The sequence below is a fragment of the Festucalex cinctus genome, chromosome 13, assembly GCF_051991245.1.
Source record: "Festucalex cinctus isolate MCC-2025b chromosome 13, RoL_Fcin_1.0, whole genome shotgun sequence".
Lineage (NCBI taxonomy): Eukaryota > Metazoa > Chordata > Actinopteri > Syngnathiformes > Syngnathidae > Festucalex > Festucalex cinctus.
The window spans coordinates 8,874,862-8,891,910 of NC_135423.1; the positions used below are offsets into that span (position 1 = coordinate 8,874,862).

Below are 17,049 nucleotides of genomic sequence, written 5' to 3' on the forward strand. Positions count from 1 at the left end.
ACCTGCACAACTACTCTAGAGTAATTTTGGTTTATTTTGTAGGCACAGTTTTAGTGGGTTTAGCTGTCTTAACCTACAAAATTTTAGGATGATTTGTGTGACTTTTCTTCACATCTGTGCAATTTTTGGAGGGATTTATAGTATTAATTAACCTGTGGTTTTTCCGTCTGATTTATGGCAATCTTATTTTAATCTCCATAATTTGTTTGATTTATGGTAGTCTTTTTATTTATTTATTTATTCATTTAGCTGCACAACTTTTTGGGGATTTATGGTTGTCTTAACTTGTACATTATTGGGGGGGGGGGGGGATTTATGGTAAGCATATTTGTAGTCATCTTATTTTTACCTTTGCAATATTTAGAGGATTTATGATCATTCCATTTTTTACCAGTGCAACTTTTGGGTTGGATTTAAAGTATTCCTACTTTAACCTGTGAAGAAATGTAAGATAATTTACTGTAGTTTTATTTAAAACCTGCACAACTTTTTGTGAAATATATACTAATCTAATTTCAACTTTTCCGGCTTTTGAGTGATTTACGGTAGTCTAATTTTAATGTGCTTAATTTTAAGGGAATTAACGGTGCTCTTCTTTCAACATTTTGTTGTATTTGGATGAGTCTTGGATGAATGTTGTTTGGCTTTCCTCAGTGCTTAATGAGTGTTGTTTTCTCCTCATTAGTGACTATGCCGCATTGTCATGTATGACTTGTTTTGTCGTCTCCTGTGACAGCCGCCTGATTGTTGTTGTTCGTGCGGCGTGTTGCTCATGGCTCTGCAATGTGTTCATTTATATGAGAACATGCACAGCCAATGTCCCTCAATCAAGTTTTTAAGCACCTCTGGCAGACTCGGGGGAATTATAATTATCCCCTTAAAAAAAAAAAAAAAAAAACGATAAGAAAGTCCATGAATTTTAAGCAGGCAAGCGAGAGGGAAATTAACAGGGAGTGTGGCGCCAGCCATGCGGCCGTATCTCATGAAGGAGATTTGAAATAAAATTCACGTGTGCCACTGCCATTCCAGACCATTTCCATTTTTACAACTCTGTGAAAACTTTTACAGCCATCTGTCAAAACGGGGTTGGCTGGAACACATGAAGGGCACGACACGGCCACGGCCGCTAACACGCTGACCGCCGCATAGTCGCACATAAAAGAAACGAGCGGTGTTTGGCCATCAAAATGGCTTTTGCTCCTTTGACCAATGAAAATGGAGGAAGTCTATCAGGAAATGCATGGGAGGGAAGAAGCAGTGGGGAAAAAAAAAAAGCAGGCAAAAATTATCTGAAGGGAATAAAAGCTCTGGCTGGCTGCTTTGGCCCGTCGCTGGCGGGTAAAGTACTTTTCCATGCCATGATGGAAGTGCGGTTTTGCTTGTGCTGACACATGCTACGACTGATGTATTTAAGGGAAAATAAAGCGGCGACGGCGCCGTAATCTGCTGCATCTCGGCTGCACTGTATTACTCCAAAGACAGCACTATTTCTTCTAATCTATCTGCTCGTCGTTCCCCCCCCCCCCCGCGTGACACCCGGAGCTGGGTAGGAATACTGCCAAGATAGTGATGGCGGTGACGGCGGAAGATTTATTGCGGCCACTGTTCGCCGGCTGTACAAATAACAGTAAGCTTCCTGTCAAGCCTCGATGGATTTGTCATTGTTTTCCGCAAACACGGAAACGGCAGTTTGCATAGCATAGCGGAGTCAATCAAACATTTTCAATGGTGATTCTCTCGATACTCACCTCTGCGTTTCAAAATGAGGTCAAGCCATAGTCATAAAGATGCCCAGATGTTTGCCTCGTCTCTTAAAGGGCCAGTGTGTAGAATTTAGTGCCATCTAGTGGTGACCTAATAATATGCAGCGAGACCACACTTCACAAGATAACTAATTACTACGTTCGCAAAGTTCTTTTCCTTTGGGTATCCGTAGCAGACTTTAAATCTAGTGTGCAAATTAAGCCTGAGTTTTAGTCAATTAACTTGCAGGGGTCCGATTGTGTACCTTCTGAGTCGCACTTTCGTCATATAAATGTCCAAAGTTTCAAAAATTGTTTCAAAAATTGAAGCTCAGTTAGGACGTTTTACATGGATGATCTGCTTCCAATGCATAGCAGAACCTCACTCGTGTATAAGATCAAGGCACAAATAACACATTGGTAGTATTGTTTTAGTGTTAGCATTCCGAGTCCAGAGCATATTCTGATTTGTCTTTATGACGGTTTTTAAACTACATTTACTTACTCTTTGACTCTTTGATTTCCAGCTCAGCCTTTGGCTTCTATGGTCGTCAACGGCCATGAATGTGTGACAGCATTGAGTCATTAATTTCAGCCCCTTTCACGCTGCTTTCCAGGCCAATCAAAGGGGGTTTATTTATTTTCTTTATTCAGACAGACGCTGCCATGTGTGCATTCATGTACTGCGGCTTTACACATTCAGATAATTCGATGCGGTTGTGTTAAGACAAGCCAGATCATCACCGTTCCAAACATAATGATTGGCGCCCAATTGTTAAGGTCAATTTTTTTTTCTTGCCGTCAAGTTGAGCATGACAAGTCATCCTGAGTTGCTTTTAAAAGTCGGAGCAACTTTTCCGCCTTGAGCTCAAAGAGAAAACTTGATTGAATTTTTATCAAATTACGACAGTTTTGATTGCGCCGCTACTTCCCAGAATGGAAGCACTACAGTGGAAAGTGGCTGTTAGCAGGGGGAAAAAAAAGAAAGAAAAAAAGTCATTCTGTGATGTGATATGCTGAGGCAGTGTTCAACCTCCAAAGCTCTGGCAGCTTTTGCCCGCCAACTGCCTCCACTTCATTATCGGCGCTATTCTTCGCGGCAGGATTGGACCCGCTGGAAATCGCTGTCGTTCTTTCTCCGAGTCGACGTCTGAAAGGAATTTCAAAGAGGAGGGGAAAAAGAGGCAAGATGGAGGACTCAAAGTAGTTACCACCTTGGATTTCAGCTATAAAAAAAAAAGAGAGAAATAAGATTGGTGCTGAGTGGGTGGGCGGTTGGTAGCTTCCTGTACCTCGCGCAAGCGTACTTTTTTCACAAGTTTCCTTTCATCTGAGAAGTTTCTGACTGCAGCAGAAGTGAAAATATGTTGCAACCTTTGCCGGAGAAGGCGCAACTCTTGAAGTGGAAACTCTTTGAAGGGGATTTCCCAGTCGATCTAAATAAATCATAATCATATTACCATCCCTCGCCATCCATATTGCACAAGACGAGGAGTTCATTCGGGGCTTTTGATGTCTGCACTGGACGGCATCGTTCGTCATCTTGCAAAGTCTGCTCCCAACTTGGACTGAAATATTTCCAAAATTGTCATTTTCGAGAAGACAGCTGAAATTGTTTCTGTGTAATAGTTTTAAGTGTTAGCGCTGCTTCATTAAGGTCACCATTTGTTTTACATAAAGGAACAAAATGAAAGGAAAACATTGAATGATTTTCTTGTGTTTAAGCAGGAACAGATAATTATATTAAAAAAAAAAAACTGCTAACGTATAGCAGTAAATTTTCCAATAGACAAAATAATGTATACAATCAAACACAAGTAAATATTCAGTCATATTTATTGTAACATCTTCAAATAACTTAAATATATTTATTCTATATAATATATTGTAATACAATCAAATGTTTTCCCTTTAATTCATACTTTTCTTGTTGTAAGTTACTTTGTTAATTTTTAAATGAATTGGCTGATAAATCAGTTATCACAATTTTATTCTGCAAGATATTGGACTCGTCATCGCCCCCCTTATTAATTCAATTTGATGAAAAGCGCTGAATGCATCTCCCTTTTGTGCTCTCGCTTTCTTTTTCTTCAAGGCCACATTTGGAGAGGAAGAAAAAAAAAAAAGTCTTCATTCTGCCAGTAGAAATGTGGGACTTTGGCGAGTGCCAGAGCAGTCGGTTAATGTGACAGCTTTCTGTGGGCCCGCTTTGGCAAACGCTTCTTAAGTGGCGCCTGCCCAAGTGCTCTGCTCGCATTATGGGGGTTGGGGGCAGAGTGCTAACAAGGCAACCGCGCTGGGAGGGTGGCTTGAGGTCAAAGTTCACTTTACGGGTGCCCCTGGACAAACTGGCGACATTTTTTTTTTTCCTTTGTGTTTGTGAAGTTTCATGAGAGGACACCCAACTGCTGTAATATGCATGCCATGCCACTAGTTGGCGATATTTCTACAGTGAGTAAAAGACTATTTTTTTTTTTTTTTTTTTTTTTTTTTTGTAACCACTCATACACACACTCACACGCAAGCTTACATCATGTAAGCCACATGGGGTCTCCCAGGCGGAGGAGCGAAACCCGTGCCAACCGGCACTGAAGACAAGTGACGGTACCACTCCTCCACCTGGAGCCCAATAAAAGACTAAATATACACTTAACGGGAGAAGACAGGATTTATAATGCTAAATGGACTCGATGCACTCTATGCTATTTAGCCGTGACGTATTTCCGGGAAAATGTATGAGCCCTTTCCGGTAGGGGCGATTGCCATTTGTTTTCCTTCAGAGAACCTCACCAGTTGTCAGCGTTTTGGAGTATGTTTCTGTCATTTCTTTCTTATGAGTGTGGTTGCGTGCATTTGTCAAGGCATCGAAGAAGAGGCGAGACGACAGTACATCGAGCAATCACTGCTGTGTGCGCAGATAGGCAGGTTTAACTCTCCCTTGTTTTCTCCCCTCTTATGCTAACGCTAACCACCGGAAACACTGTGTTAACTTGTTAACATCGGCAGGGATAACTACTCGATCGCACAAGGGCGCCGTTTGTTAACAGTAGAACCAGAGCTGTATTTTGGAAGTTAAACTTTGTTCATGTGCCTGTATGTATATTCCCATGCTGCCAAAAAAAAAAAATCCCAAACCGGGATTTAATGTTTCCTTAATTAAAACCTAAATGGATTAGACCCCTCACTCTCGTCATTGCTCACGATCCTACCCTACCACTTGCATACTTGCTTTTGTTAGGAAATCCACTTTGGCCATCACCGGCTACGCACGTGGTGAAACGTGATCCGAAAACAAGTGTACTGTTGCAGGCTCCATGACGAACGGCTGGGGTTCGGCCTCGGAGGACGATCGCAATTTCTCCAGCCAGCGCTCCAGCTTGGCGAGCTCGTCCGACGGCTCCATCTTTACTCACTGCAGCTTTGCCCAGGCCCTGGTGGCCGCCGCGGACAAGGCGGGCTACCGGCTGGACGGCACCAGCCTCAGCAAGCGCGCTCGCTCGAAAAGAGGTCGGTGTGCCAACAAGAGTCCGGACCTTTTGCTGTGTGGGGACGCATCTTCTTCCTTTCCGCTCTCTAATTGCTCCCTGCGCACTTTAGAGGCCAACTTGCGGATGCCTAATTTGTGCATGGCACTTTTTTGGCTGGGTCTACTTGCTTCTCATGGTTTTTAACTCTGACATCTCCAACTTACTTCACTTTCTGCGCCTCCAACTTCTGCAGCAACATCCACTCTGATGTTTAATTAATGAAGATCTGTGCTTGTTGTGTTTTTTTTTTTTTTTTCCCCTCCCCACAGATAAAGGTTTGCCTCACAGGCACCGGCCCAGCAGTCCGTTCTCCACAGATGGCAGCACGGTGGGAACACATAGCCTGGGCCACCAGAGGGCCACCAGGCCGGCACGCAAACCCCGGAACCAGGGCACAGCACCCCACCGCAGAGATGCCGGTGCAGACGGTGGGTGCTAATTGAGTTCAATACACGTCACGTTTTTTTAGGAGTTTCCTCTCAGTTCAAAGCAGTTGGTACAAAAGTGGCAGTACAGTTTACTGCTTTATTAAAAAAATAATAATAATTTTACGTAAAGCCTGAACCATGAAAACACACAAAATGTTGATTCTTTGTAAATAGAGTATTTGAACATTTATTTATTTTTTTTAAATCAACTTCCACATTTGACTTTGGACTTGTGTCGTATTTGATACTTACGGTCACAATGCTTTGAATTGTTTTGTAAATTTATAATTGTCAAAAATATAATATATCAAACATACTGATATTTCCAACAAACAGAAAGGACATTTCCTACTATTACATGTCTCTCCTTTCTCAATTAAGGAGACTGCTGGAGAAGCCATCAGCTGGGTGATACTGCCCTCTAATTGATTATTTGTGCAATGCATGTGCCGTAACGACATATTTTTGACGAACCATTAAAGCCGCAGCGCAATGAGACCGAAAAAAGCGGCTTGTTGGTGGCTCCCCGTGTACGACCACCGCCGCCACCTCTCGAATCTAGCAGCTGTTTACGTGGGAGCCCGCAATGTCAAGCCGGCTGCCGTAACATTTGGTCATCCTCAACTTTAAAATAAAAGCCTCACAAGTAATACTGTACATAGACGTCTTTTATTCTGAATTACTGTAACCCTCGCCACGCATGCGCATCACTTATGTGCACACATTTATAACAGTATTCCAGATCTCAACCTGGACCAAAGATGCTAATGTAACAATTTTTTTTTTATTTATTTTTTTTTATTTTTCTGTGTGTCCCCTCTCATAAACAGACCTACCTCCCCCTCCCGAGCCCCCTCCCGGCCAGGGCCAGGTCCGTGCGCAGACGGGCCGCTGCATCAACAGCATGATTCCCCCTCCGGAGAGGAAGGCGACGTCCCTGGAGCGCCCACCCATGTCGGGACCGCTGTCCGGCGCGGCCGACGACAGGCAAATGGCGCGCGCCACTATGGAGCATCACCGCCAGGCTCAAGAACGACTGGAGAGAGCGGACGATGGCCGCAGAAGCCACAAAAATGGTACGAAGAACTCAAGTAGCTCAAAAGTGTGATGAGCATTTTGATGATTTAAAAAAAAAAAAAAAAAGATCTCCTGACTGGAGCTGGGCGATATAAACGGTATATTCAGTATAAGTATAAATTTTGCCGAACGTAGAGATGACGATGATGATGACATCATCATATCTGCATCTTGGCCTTGCTCGCGGCCAGGTTGACTCATCTTCACGCGACTGTCGACTTCCTACTACTTAACTGACAATTAAGGACACTAAGAAAGTTAGTCTGTCATTGTATGATATGACACAAGTCTGAGGTGTTAGCAACTAGCCACTCAAGGGAGCGTCAACAAATAACAGCGTTTGGAGAGCCGAACTGCAGTTGCATTCATATCCTGTGGGAGATTTCATACTCAGAAAAAGCTCTGTCAATGCAATAACCGTTAATAATTGTAAATATCCAAAACAATGTAAGCTTACTATCAATCTATAAAAGCTGGCATACATTAAGAAGAATGATGGGTGTGATGTCACTGTTTTGTTTTTGTTTTTTGTTTTTTTACTAAATTTACAATCAATGGTCCAACGAGTCACTTAAAGTTGGCTTCGCACTGCCACCTTTCGCTGTTGCCAGCTGTTGCAATTCTGTTGGGTCTAAAACACTAAAACCAGTTTGACAATATCAAATATGAAGTACTATCTCCATTGCAGCCGTTAATGGGAAAGCAAAGATATGCAAAGTTTTAGCGTCACAAAACAGCCATAGAAATCTTTGCTGCCTTTTTGTTTGAATTTTGAGGCCTTTTTAAATAGTTTCAACTTCATGGAACATTTGAGTTTCACAGAGGCTGCTCATCTCTCTTCGCAGTTGGGGGAGTTGCTCGCCCGCTCACTCGCTCTCTTCTCCACCCGTGTGAAAGTTAGCGCTGATGCTGCAGCGTCGTCAACAGATGGCACTGTCTGACACTTGTGCTGGCTCTCCCAAATGTCCCCTGTGCGCCCCTCAGCTCCTCTCAGCTTCCAAAATGTGCCCCACCCCCCCACACGCCTTGCCCCGCCTCCCTCGTTGATGCCGGTGCCAAGGTTTGGCAGGCGCCACTTCTCGCAAACTGCCGGGAAATGACTTTGGCTTTTATTGTCCCCGCGACTGCGGCAGACGGATCGAGCCTCCCATCTGGGCGAGCCCGTCTCAACTCGGCGGGACCGACGCACATTTATCTGCTCGTTATTGGCGTTAGTGTTGGGAACAGACCATCATCATCGTCGTCGTTGCTGTCATCACGGGACTGTTACTGTTGTTGATGACGCTGTTGTTGTGCCAATTGTTCTCTCGTGGTGACTTTCAAGCAAATCTCCTGACACAGACGGTCTCCCTTACCGACTTGAGTTTCTTTCATTAGCACAGAGTATTTCCCTTGCCTCTGTTTTTTTCTCTTGTGGGTTAGTTTGAGTGGAGCTTTTATAGAAAGTAGTCACATTACAACAATGAAATCAGAATTTTCATAAGATTACAATCAGATTCATGTGAGGGGAAAAAAGTCCAAACATGAGAAGAAAAAAAAATGTGAGGACATCTTTACAAGAATGAGTTGAGAGATGCAATATTGCAATACGATGACAAGACAAATTGAGAGAATTTTGCGATAATAAATCTGGAAATCTAATGTGATGTACGTCCTAGCTCGGTCTCTACAAAGTTACAAGTCCAGATGGTTTTCTTCTTGAGTCAAGATGTTGCACAGCGGCCACTACAATGGTCAATTCAAAAACTGTTGTTCTTTTTCATCCTTTTCTTGTTGACGTCAACGTTGTGCATCAGTCATTACAATGCCTCGTCTTATTTTTAAAAGTTGTTTTTCTTCTTGAGTCCTGATGTCAGTTTCAACATGTAAATTCTGGCTTCTTAACTTTTATTTTCTTTACTTCACTTTTACTTTATATTTTGTATTGCATTTATATGTTCCATAAACCATTTTTTTTTTAAGTTTCAACATCTGTCAGTAAAGTGGGCAACAATTTGACACTGCTGCCTACTGGAAAATATATCCCTAAAAAAAACAAAATGGCTCCACCTATCCGCCGTACTGATGTGCAGCATTGACATCAACACTCATGTGCATGTAGGGAAAAAAACGCTTATGAATAGCCGGAAATGAAAGGAAATGCGCAAGACTTGTTGCTGACGTGTGTCCAAATGTTTTGTGTCGTCAGAGGAGGGCTGCCTGCCGTACCACAGACCGTCCTTCCCGTCACCGGGCGGCCACAGCTCGTCGGGTACAACCTCGTCCAAGGGCTCGACGGGGCCCCGCAAGACGGACGGCCCTCGGCAGCCGCAGCAGTGGACGGCCATGGAGCACGCCGACTTCCTGGGCACCAACGGGCAGTACTCAGGAGAGTTATGTAAGTTCAACAAACATGCTCATCTTATTTTTGAAAGGCGCAACTTTTGGGGATTTATGGTAGTCATATGCCACGGAAGAGGCGGGACTGTTTTTGCACATCAGTTTGGTTCCGGTTCGGTTTGCGACGTGTGGGCTGCGTCAAAATAACTTGTGCTTCCGACTTTGTGCCCCTCGGTTGCACGTTCACAACCCGGACCGGAAGCAAACTGATGTGCAAAATCACGTGCCGCCTCTTCCGTGGCATATACCCCATTGCAATTTTGGGGCTAATTATCTTTATTAGGACAACTTTTGTGAGCTTTACATGACTTGTATTTGTACTCGGGCATCCTTGGGGGCAATTATGGTAGTTACGTTTTAACCTGCACAATTTTTTATGTTTTACGGTATGTTTGTTTGTTTGTGTGTCCACACAATTTTGGTGGGGTTATTTTATTTTCAACCTGCATTTTTTCTTTTTAATAATCTTTTTAACCTGTGCAACTTGATGGGAAATTTATTTATTTATTTCTGCATGTACTTTATTGTATTTTCCTCACAGAGTGCATACCTGGCTGAGCTTAAAAAAAAAAAAAAGATGGTGAAGCCCCGCCCTCCTTGTCCTCGTCAGGGGCGATGACAGTGTCGTGTCTTCTTTCTGGTTGGACGGATGGACGGACAGACATCGTGGTGACAGGAGCGGCGGACTGTCTGAAGCATTCAACGTACGATGTATAAACACAGGCATATTGTACATCTCACTATGGTTTTGGTCTTTGAGGAAAACTTTTACTGTTTTTTTTTTTGTTTGTTTGTTTTTTGTCCAAAGAAAACACACAATTTTCTGGTGACCGCTTTTTTTTTTTTTTTTAAATCTTTAATTTCCTTGTAAATATCTTCGTTCAACTTGCTGTTGCTATGCAAGCCTCCAAATGTTGATTTTTTTATTTTATTTTTTGTTATTGTACAATTATGTGAATGGTGTGGCTGCTGTGCCATAAAAATGTCTTTTTTTTCTTTTTCATTTTTTATTTTTATTTTTTTTTACACACAATAGTTACCATTGATTATTGTAATTATTATTATTATTATGGTTAATTATTGTTTTTTGCACTGCAACTTTTTGGTGATAAGCACAAAAAAAGACCATAGCTCCTGCTGACATGAAGAAGATGATGTGAAGAGGAGTTTCTGTACTGTAAAGAAGAAGAGAATTCTATAGAGAGAAATGTACAGAGATGTTTTGTTTTAAAAGATTGGCGAGGCAGCCGGGAAGCTCGAAGAGGAAATTGTCACTTTAAGGCGACCAATTACTGATTTGGGGGTCTTTTCATTTTTTTTCCTCTCAACATTTGTACTCAGTTTTTAATGATTTACCACACTGAGGTGATGTTTCAGCACTTACGCAAATGTGGAGCGTCCCCAATTGTTTACATGTTTGATTTTCGATATCATTTGAACTTTTTATTGGTTTATTTTATTTTCACCTGCTTTGCAATTTATGTTCGTCCGCCCTCATCCGAGCCGCCTGTGTGCCACTTTGACGTTTCTTGTTCAATCCTGATGACAAACATTCCAACGTAACACACACTCGCACAATAGTATGTTAAAAAAAATTAAAACTAAAAAGTACTTTTAACAAATATAAATCATAGTCAAATAGTCTGAATTTACAAGAAATTTCTGTAATTCAACAAAAAATCCATAACGTTAATAAAAAAAAAATAAACATGGAAAGTAAGTTGCAGTTTTAGGAAAATAAAGTAAATATTGCGTAAAAGTTCAAGTTGAATGAAACTTGTCATTGTTCATGTTTGTGCAGGCTTTTTATTCTTAATCTTAGTGTGCATACACGCACACCACACACACAGACAAAAACATCAGATGATGTCATCGTCCCTGTTTCTTTCTTTGCCTTTTACCAAAACTCTGCTGCTTTACAATGTCTTTGTATTTTTGTGCTTGAATATTTTTTTTTTCTTTTAATATTTTTAAAGGGTTCTGAGGTTGTGATGTTTGTTCATTCATTTCAATCCGCACAGTGGCCAGTGTTTCTGGAAATGAGGTGCACGAAAGTATCTCAGGTTCTTTTACATTCTGCTGGTGTTTATGTATATATGTGTATATTTATATATGTATACATATTACATTATATCCATACGCGGTCCCCCACATTCCGACAAAAAAAAAAAGACCAAATTGAAATTTCTAATGTCCAATAATTGTTTCCCCCTTCTTTTATGTTGACACCACAACCTCCTTTTGTATTTATTTAAAAAAAAAAAAAAAAAGATAAAAAGTATATTGTGGAATATGCATAACAAATTGTGGTGTATGAAATGTGTCCCCCCCCCCCCCCACCCCTTCTGTTTTATTCATAAAATTGAGTGTGTGAGGCGTTCCTGGCAATGGTGCACAGGAGGAGCCAAAGTACTTTTTTTTTTTTTTCTCAATATCGTTGGTTCTTTGTAGCCTTTCTGTGTGTGTTGCCTTTTTCTTAAAAAAAAAAAAAATAATATAGAAAAAAAATGATGTTAAAAAGGTGGTCGGGTGAAATGTTTGTGTACAGTCCCGATCCGCCGTCCTTTCTACAGTCGTTGATTTGCTTTCTAAGTCACCTCCTCGTCCTCGTCCTCCTCGGGTATTCACTTGCATGTCCTCCTCGTCCCAAAAAGAAAATTGACGGTCGTACACATCTCACCATGCTCCTTCCTGTAAAATATCAATGAATCCATGTTCTTTTTGTTTCCCTGTACCGCCTCAATATCAAATAAAATATTTTTGAAAAATGAAGACGCGTCTCCCACTTGAACGTTTACAAATCAACAGTGAGTTTGCAGATCTTTAATACATTTTTTACTATATATATGATCATCAAAACAAATAGATATAGAAATAGATAGATAAATAAATACAATATTTTTTTTTAGCAATGATTTTTTTTTTACAACCATGTAAGGAGTTTTTGTTTGTTTTTTAACGACGATGTATCGACTAAAGCGTTTTTGTAAACCGACCACGTGTAATAAGGTGTTTTTATATTATATTATAGGAAGGCGTTTTTTTAAGACAATATGTAGTAAGGCTTTTTTTTTCTGGTCGTTTAAATTTAAAAAAAAAAAAGCCTTACGTGATCGTCTTTAATAAACATCTTTACTGGTCTTTTTTTTTTTTTTTTTTTTTTTAAATGCCATAGTGTTTTTTTGTTTGTTTGTTTGTTTGTTTGTTTGTTTTTTCAAATGCCTTGCGATATAAAAGAACGCTTACTATACATGGTTGTTTAAATAAAAAAAAAAAAGAAAAAAAAAAGCCTTACTATACATGGTCGTTTTTAATAAACATCTTTATTGGTCTTCTTTTTTTTTTTCTTTTTCTTTTTTTTTTTTGTTTTTTTGTTTTTTTTAATGCCATGTGTTCTTTTTTTTCCCAAATGCCTTGCGATATAAAAGAAACGCCTTACTATACATGTTCGTTTAAATAAAAAATAAAAAATAAAAAAAAGCCTTACAATACATGGTCGTTTTTAATAAACATCTTTACTGGTCTTTTTTTTTTTTTTTTTTTTTTAATGCCATGGTGTTTTGTTTTTTTCCAAACGCCTTACTATACTTGGTCGTTTAAATAAAAAAAAAAAAAAGCCTTACTATACATGGTCGTTTTTAATAAACATCTTTACTGGTCTTTTTTTTTTTTTTTTTTTTTTTTTTTTAAATGCCATGTGTTCTTTTTTTTTCCCAAATGCCTTGCGATATAAAAGACCGCCTTACTATACATGGTCGTTTAAATTAAAAAAAAAAAAAAAAAGCCTTACTATACATGGTCGGTTTTAATAAACATCTTTACTGGTCTTTTTTTTTTTTTTTTTTTTTTTTTTTTTTTTTTTTTTTTTAATGCCATGTATTCCTTTTTTTCCCAAATGCCTTGCGATATAAAAGAACGCCTTACTATACATGGTCGGTTTTAATAAACATCTTTACTGGTCTTTTTTTTTTTTTTTTTTTTTTAATGCCATGGTGTTTTGTTTTTTTCCAAATGCCTTGCGATATAAAAGAACTCCTTACTATACATGGTTGTTTAAATTTAAAAAAAAAAATTTAAAAAAAAAAGAAAAAAAAAAGCCTTACTATACATGGTCGTTTTTAATAAACATCTTTACTGGTCTTTTTTTTTTTTTTTTTTAATGCCATGGTGTTTTTGTTTTTTCTAAATGCCTTGCGATATAAAAGAACGCCTTACTATACATGGTCGTTTAAATAAAAAAATAAAAAATAAAAAAAAATAAATAAATAAATAAAAAAAGCCTTACTATACATGGTCGTTTTTAATAAACATCTTTACAGGTCTTTTTTTTTTTTTTTAATGCCATGGTGTTTTGTTTTGTTTTTCCCAAATGCCTTGCGATATAAAAGAACGCCTTACTATACATGGTCATTTAAAAAAAAATAATAATAATAAAAATAAAATAAAATAAAAAAGCCGTACTATACATGGTCGTTTTTAGTAAACATCTTTACTGGTCTTTTTTTTTTTTTTTGTATGCCATGGTGTTTTGTTTTGTTTTCCCAAATTCCTTGCGATATAAAAGAACGCCTTACTATACAAGGTCGTTTAAATTTAAAAAAAAAAAAGAAAAACGAAAAAAGAAAAAAAAAAAGCCTTACTATACATGGTCGTTTTTAATAAACATCTTTACTGGTCTTTTTTTCTATTTTTTTTTAATGCCATGGTGTTTTTTTGTTTTTTTTCCAAATGCCTTGCGATATAAAAGAATGCCTTACTATACATGGTCGTTTAAATAATAATAATAATAAAAAAATAAATAAAAAAAAAAGCCTTACTATACATGGTCGTTTTTAATAAACATCTTTACTGGTCTTTTTTTTTCTTTTTTTTTTTTAATGCAATGGTGTTTTTTGTTTTTTTCCAAATGCCTTGCGATATAAAAGAACGCCTTACTATACATGGTCGTTTAAATAAAAAATAAAAAATGAAAAATTTAAAAAAATAATAATAAAATTAAAAAAAAAGCCTTACTATACATGGTCGTTTTTAATAAACATCTTTACTGGTCTTTTTTTTTATTTTATTTTATTTATTTATTTATTTTTTTTATTAATGCCATGTGTTCTTTTTTTTCCCAAATGCCTTGCGATATAAAAGAACGCCTTACTATACATGGTCGTTTAAATAAAAAATAAAATAAAAAAATAAATAAAAATTTAAAAAAAGCCTTACTATACATGGTCGTTTTTAACTCATTCTCATCTTTACTGGTCTTTTTTTTTTTTTTTTTTTTTTTTTTTTTTTTTTTTTATTAATGCCATGTGTTCTTTTTTTCCCCAAATGCCTTGCGATATAAAAGAACGCCTTACTATACATGGTCGTTTAAATAAAAAAAATAAAAAATAAATAAAAAATTTTTTTTAAAAAGCCTTACTATACATGGTCGTTTTTAATAAACATCTTTACTGGTCTTTTTTATTTTATTTTATTTTTTATTTTAATGTCATGTGTTCCTTTTTTTGCCAAATGCCTTGCGATATAAAAGAACGCCTAAAAGAACGTGGTGGACTTCTGCATTGCCATCTGCCTTCAAGCACAGAAGTGGATGTATGGTGGCCTGGACAGTAATGTTTTCCTGCAGTATCTGGCATGGGTCACATACCCAGTAGTCCTCATCACCTTCTCAGCCGGCTTCACTCAGATTCTCACTCCGCAGGCTGTTGGTTCGGGTATTCCAGAGATGAAGACCGTCTTGCGAGGAGTGGTTCTGAAGGAATACCTGACCTTCAAAACGTTTGTGGCAAAAGTCATCGGCCTAACCTGTGCCTTGGGCAGTGGAATGCCGCTGGGAAAGGAGGGTCCATTTGTCCACATCGCCAGTTTGTGTGCCTTGCGATAAAAAAGAACGCCTTACTATACATGGTCGTTTAAATAATAATAATAAAAAAAATAATAAATAAATTAAAAAAAAAGCCTTACTATACATGGTCGTTTTTAATAAACATCTTTACTGGTCTTTTTTCTTTTCTTTTTTTTTTTTTTTAATGCCATGGTGTTTTTTTTTTCCCCAAATGCCTTGCGATATAAAAGAACGCCTTACTATACATGGTCGTTTAAATAAATAAAAAATAAAAATAAAAAATAAAAAAAAATAAAAAAGCCTTACTATACATGGTCGTTTTTAATAAACATCTTTACTGGTCTTTTTTTTTTTTTAATGCCATGGTTTGTTTTTTTTTCCAAATGCCTTGCGATATAAAAGAACGCCTTACTATACATGGTCGTTTAAATAATAATAATAATAATAATAATAATAATTAAAAAAAAGCCTTACTATACATGGTCGTTTTTAATAAACATCTTTACTGGTCTTTTTTTTTTTTTTTTATGCCATGGTGGGTTTTTTTTCAAATGCCTTGCGATATAAAAAAACGCCTTACTATACATGGTCGTTTAAATTAAAAAAATAAATAAATAAATAAATAAATAAATAAAAAAGCCTTACTATACATGGTCGTTTTTAATAAACATCTTTACTGGTCTTTTTTTTTTTTTTTTTTTAATGCCATGGTGTTTTTTTTTTTCCAAATGCCTTGCGATATAAAAGAACGCCTTACTATACATGGTTGTTTAAATAAAAAAAAATAAAAATAAATAAAAAATAAAAAAAAAAGCCTTACTATACATGGTCGTTTTTAATAAACATCTTTACTGGTCTTTTTTTTTTTTTTTTTTAATGCCATGGTGTGTTTTTTTTCAAATGCCTTGCGATATAAAAAAACACCTTACTATACATGGTCGTTTAAATTAAAAAAAAAAAAAAAAAAAAAAGCCTTACTATACATGGTCGTTTTTAATAAACATCTTTACTAGTCTTTTTTTTTTTTTTTTTTTTTAATGCCATGGTGTTTTTTTTTTTTCCAAAATGCCTTGCGATATAAAAGAACGCCTTACTATACATGGTTGTTTATCCATCCATCCATTTTCTTGACCGCTTATTCCTCACAAGGGTCGCGGGGACTGCTGGCGCCTATCTCAGCTGGCTCTGGGCAGTAGGCGGGGGACACCCTGGACTGGTTGCCAGCCAATCGCAGGGCACACACAGAGACGAACAACCATACACACTCACACGCACACCTAGGGACAATTCGGAGCACCCAATTAACCTGCCATGCATGTCTTTGGAATGTGGGAGGAGACCGGAGTACCCGGAGAAGACCCACGCGGGCACGGGGAGAACATGCAAACTCCACCCAGGAGGGTCCGAGCCTGGACTCGAACCGGAGACCTCAGAACTGGGAAGCGGACGTGCTAACCACTCGACTACCGTGCCGCCCCTACATGGTTGTTTAAATAAATAAAAAAATAAATAAATAAAATAAATAAAAAAAAAGCCTTACTATACATGGTCGTTTTTAATAAACATCTTTACTGGTCTTGTTTTTTTTTTAATGCCATGGTTTGTTTTTTTTTCCAAATGCCTTGCGATATAAAAGAACGCCTTACTATACATGGTCGTTTAAATAATAATAATAATAATAATAATAATAATAATAATAATAAAAAAGCCTTACTATACATGGTCGTTTTTAATAAACATCTTTACTGGTCTTTTGTTGTTTTTTTTAATGCCATGGTGTTTTTTTTTTTTCCAAATGCCTTGCGATATAAAAGAACGCCTTACTATACATGGTTGTTTAAATAAATAAAAAAAGAAAAAAATAAAAAAGAAAAAAAAAAGCCTTACTATACATGATCGTTTTTAATAAACATCTTTACTGGTCTTTTTTTTTTTTTTTTTATGCCATGGTGTTTTTTTTTTCAAATGCCTTGCGATATAAAAAACGCCTTACTATACATGGTCGTTTAAATAAAAAATAAAATAAAAAAAAGCCTTACTATACATGGTCGTTT

At 37.6% G+C, this 17,049-nt stretch overlaps 1 protein-coding gene across 2 annotated transcripts in view; it reads left to right on the plus strand.

The window, feature by feature from the left end:
- robo2 (roundabout, axon guidance receptor, homolog 2 (Drosophila)) overlaps window positions 1–10,161 on the plus strand; it is a 366,592-nt gene extending 356,431 nt beyond the window's left edge. For both annotated transcript variants that reach the window (XM_077540592.1, XM_077540593.1), the window contains 5 exons: window positions 5,052–5,249; window positions 5,539–5,697; window positions 6,528–6,773; window positions 8,963–9,151; window positions 9,695–10,161. In XM_077540592.1, the coding sequence (XP_077396718.1) occupies window positions 5,052–5,249; window positions 5,539–5,697; window positions 6,528–6,773; window positions 8,963–9,151; window positions 9,695–9,696 (794 nt within the window). In that variant the 3' untranslated portion in view covers window positions 9,697–10,161. The remainder of the gene's footprint in view (window positions 1–5,051; window positions 5,250–5,538; window positions 5,698–6,527; window positions 6,774–8,962; window positions 9,152–9,694) is intronic.
- Window positions 10,162–17,049: the final 6,888 nt, after the last annotated feature.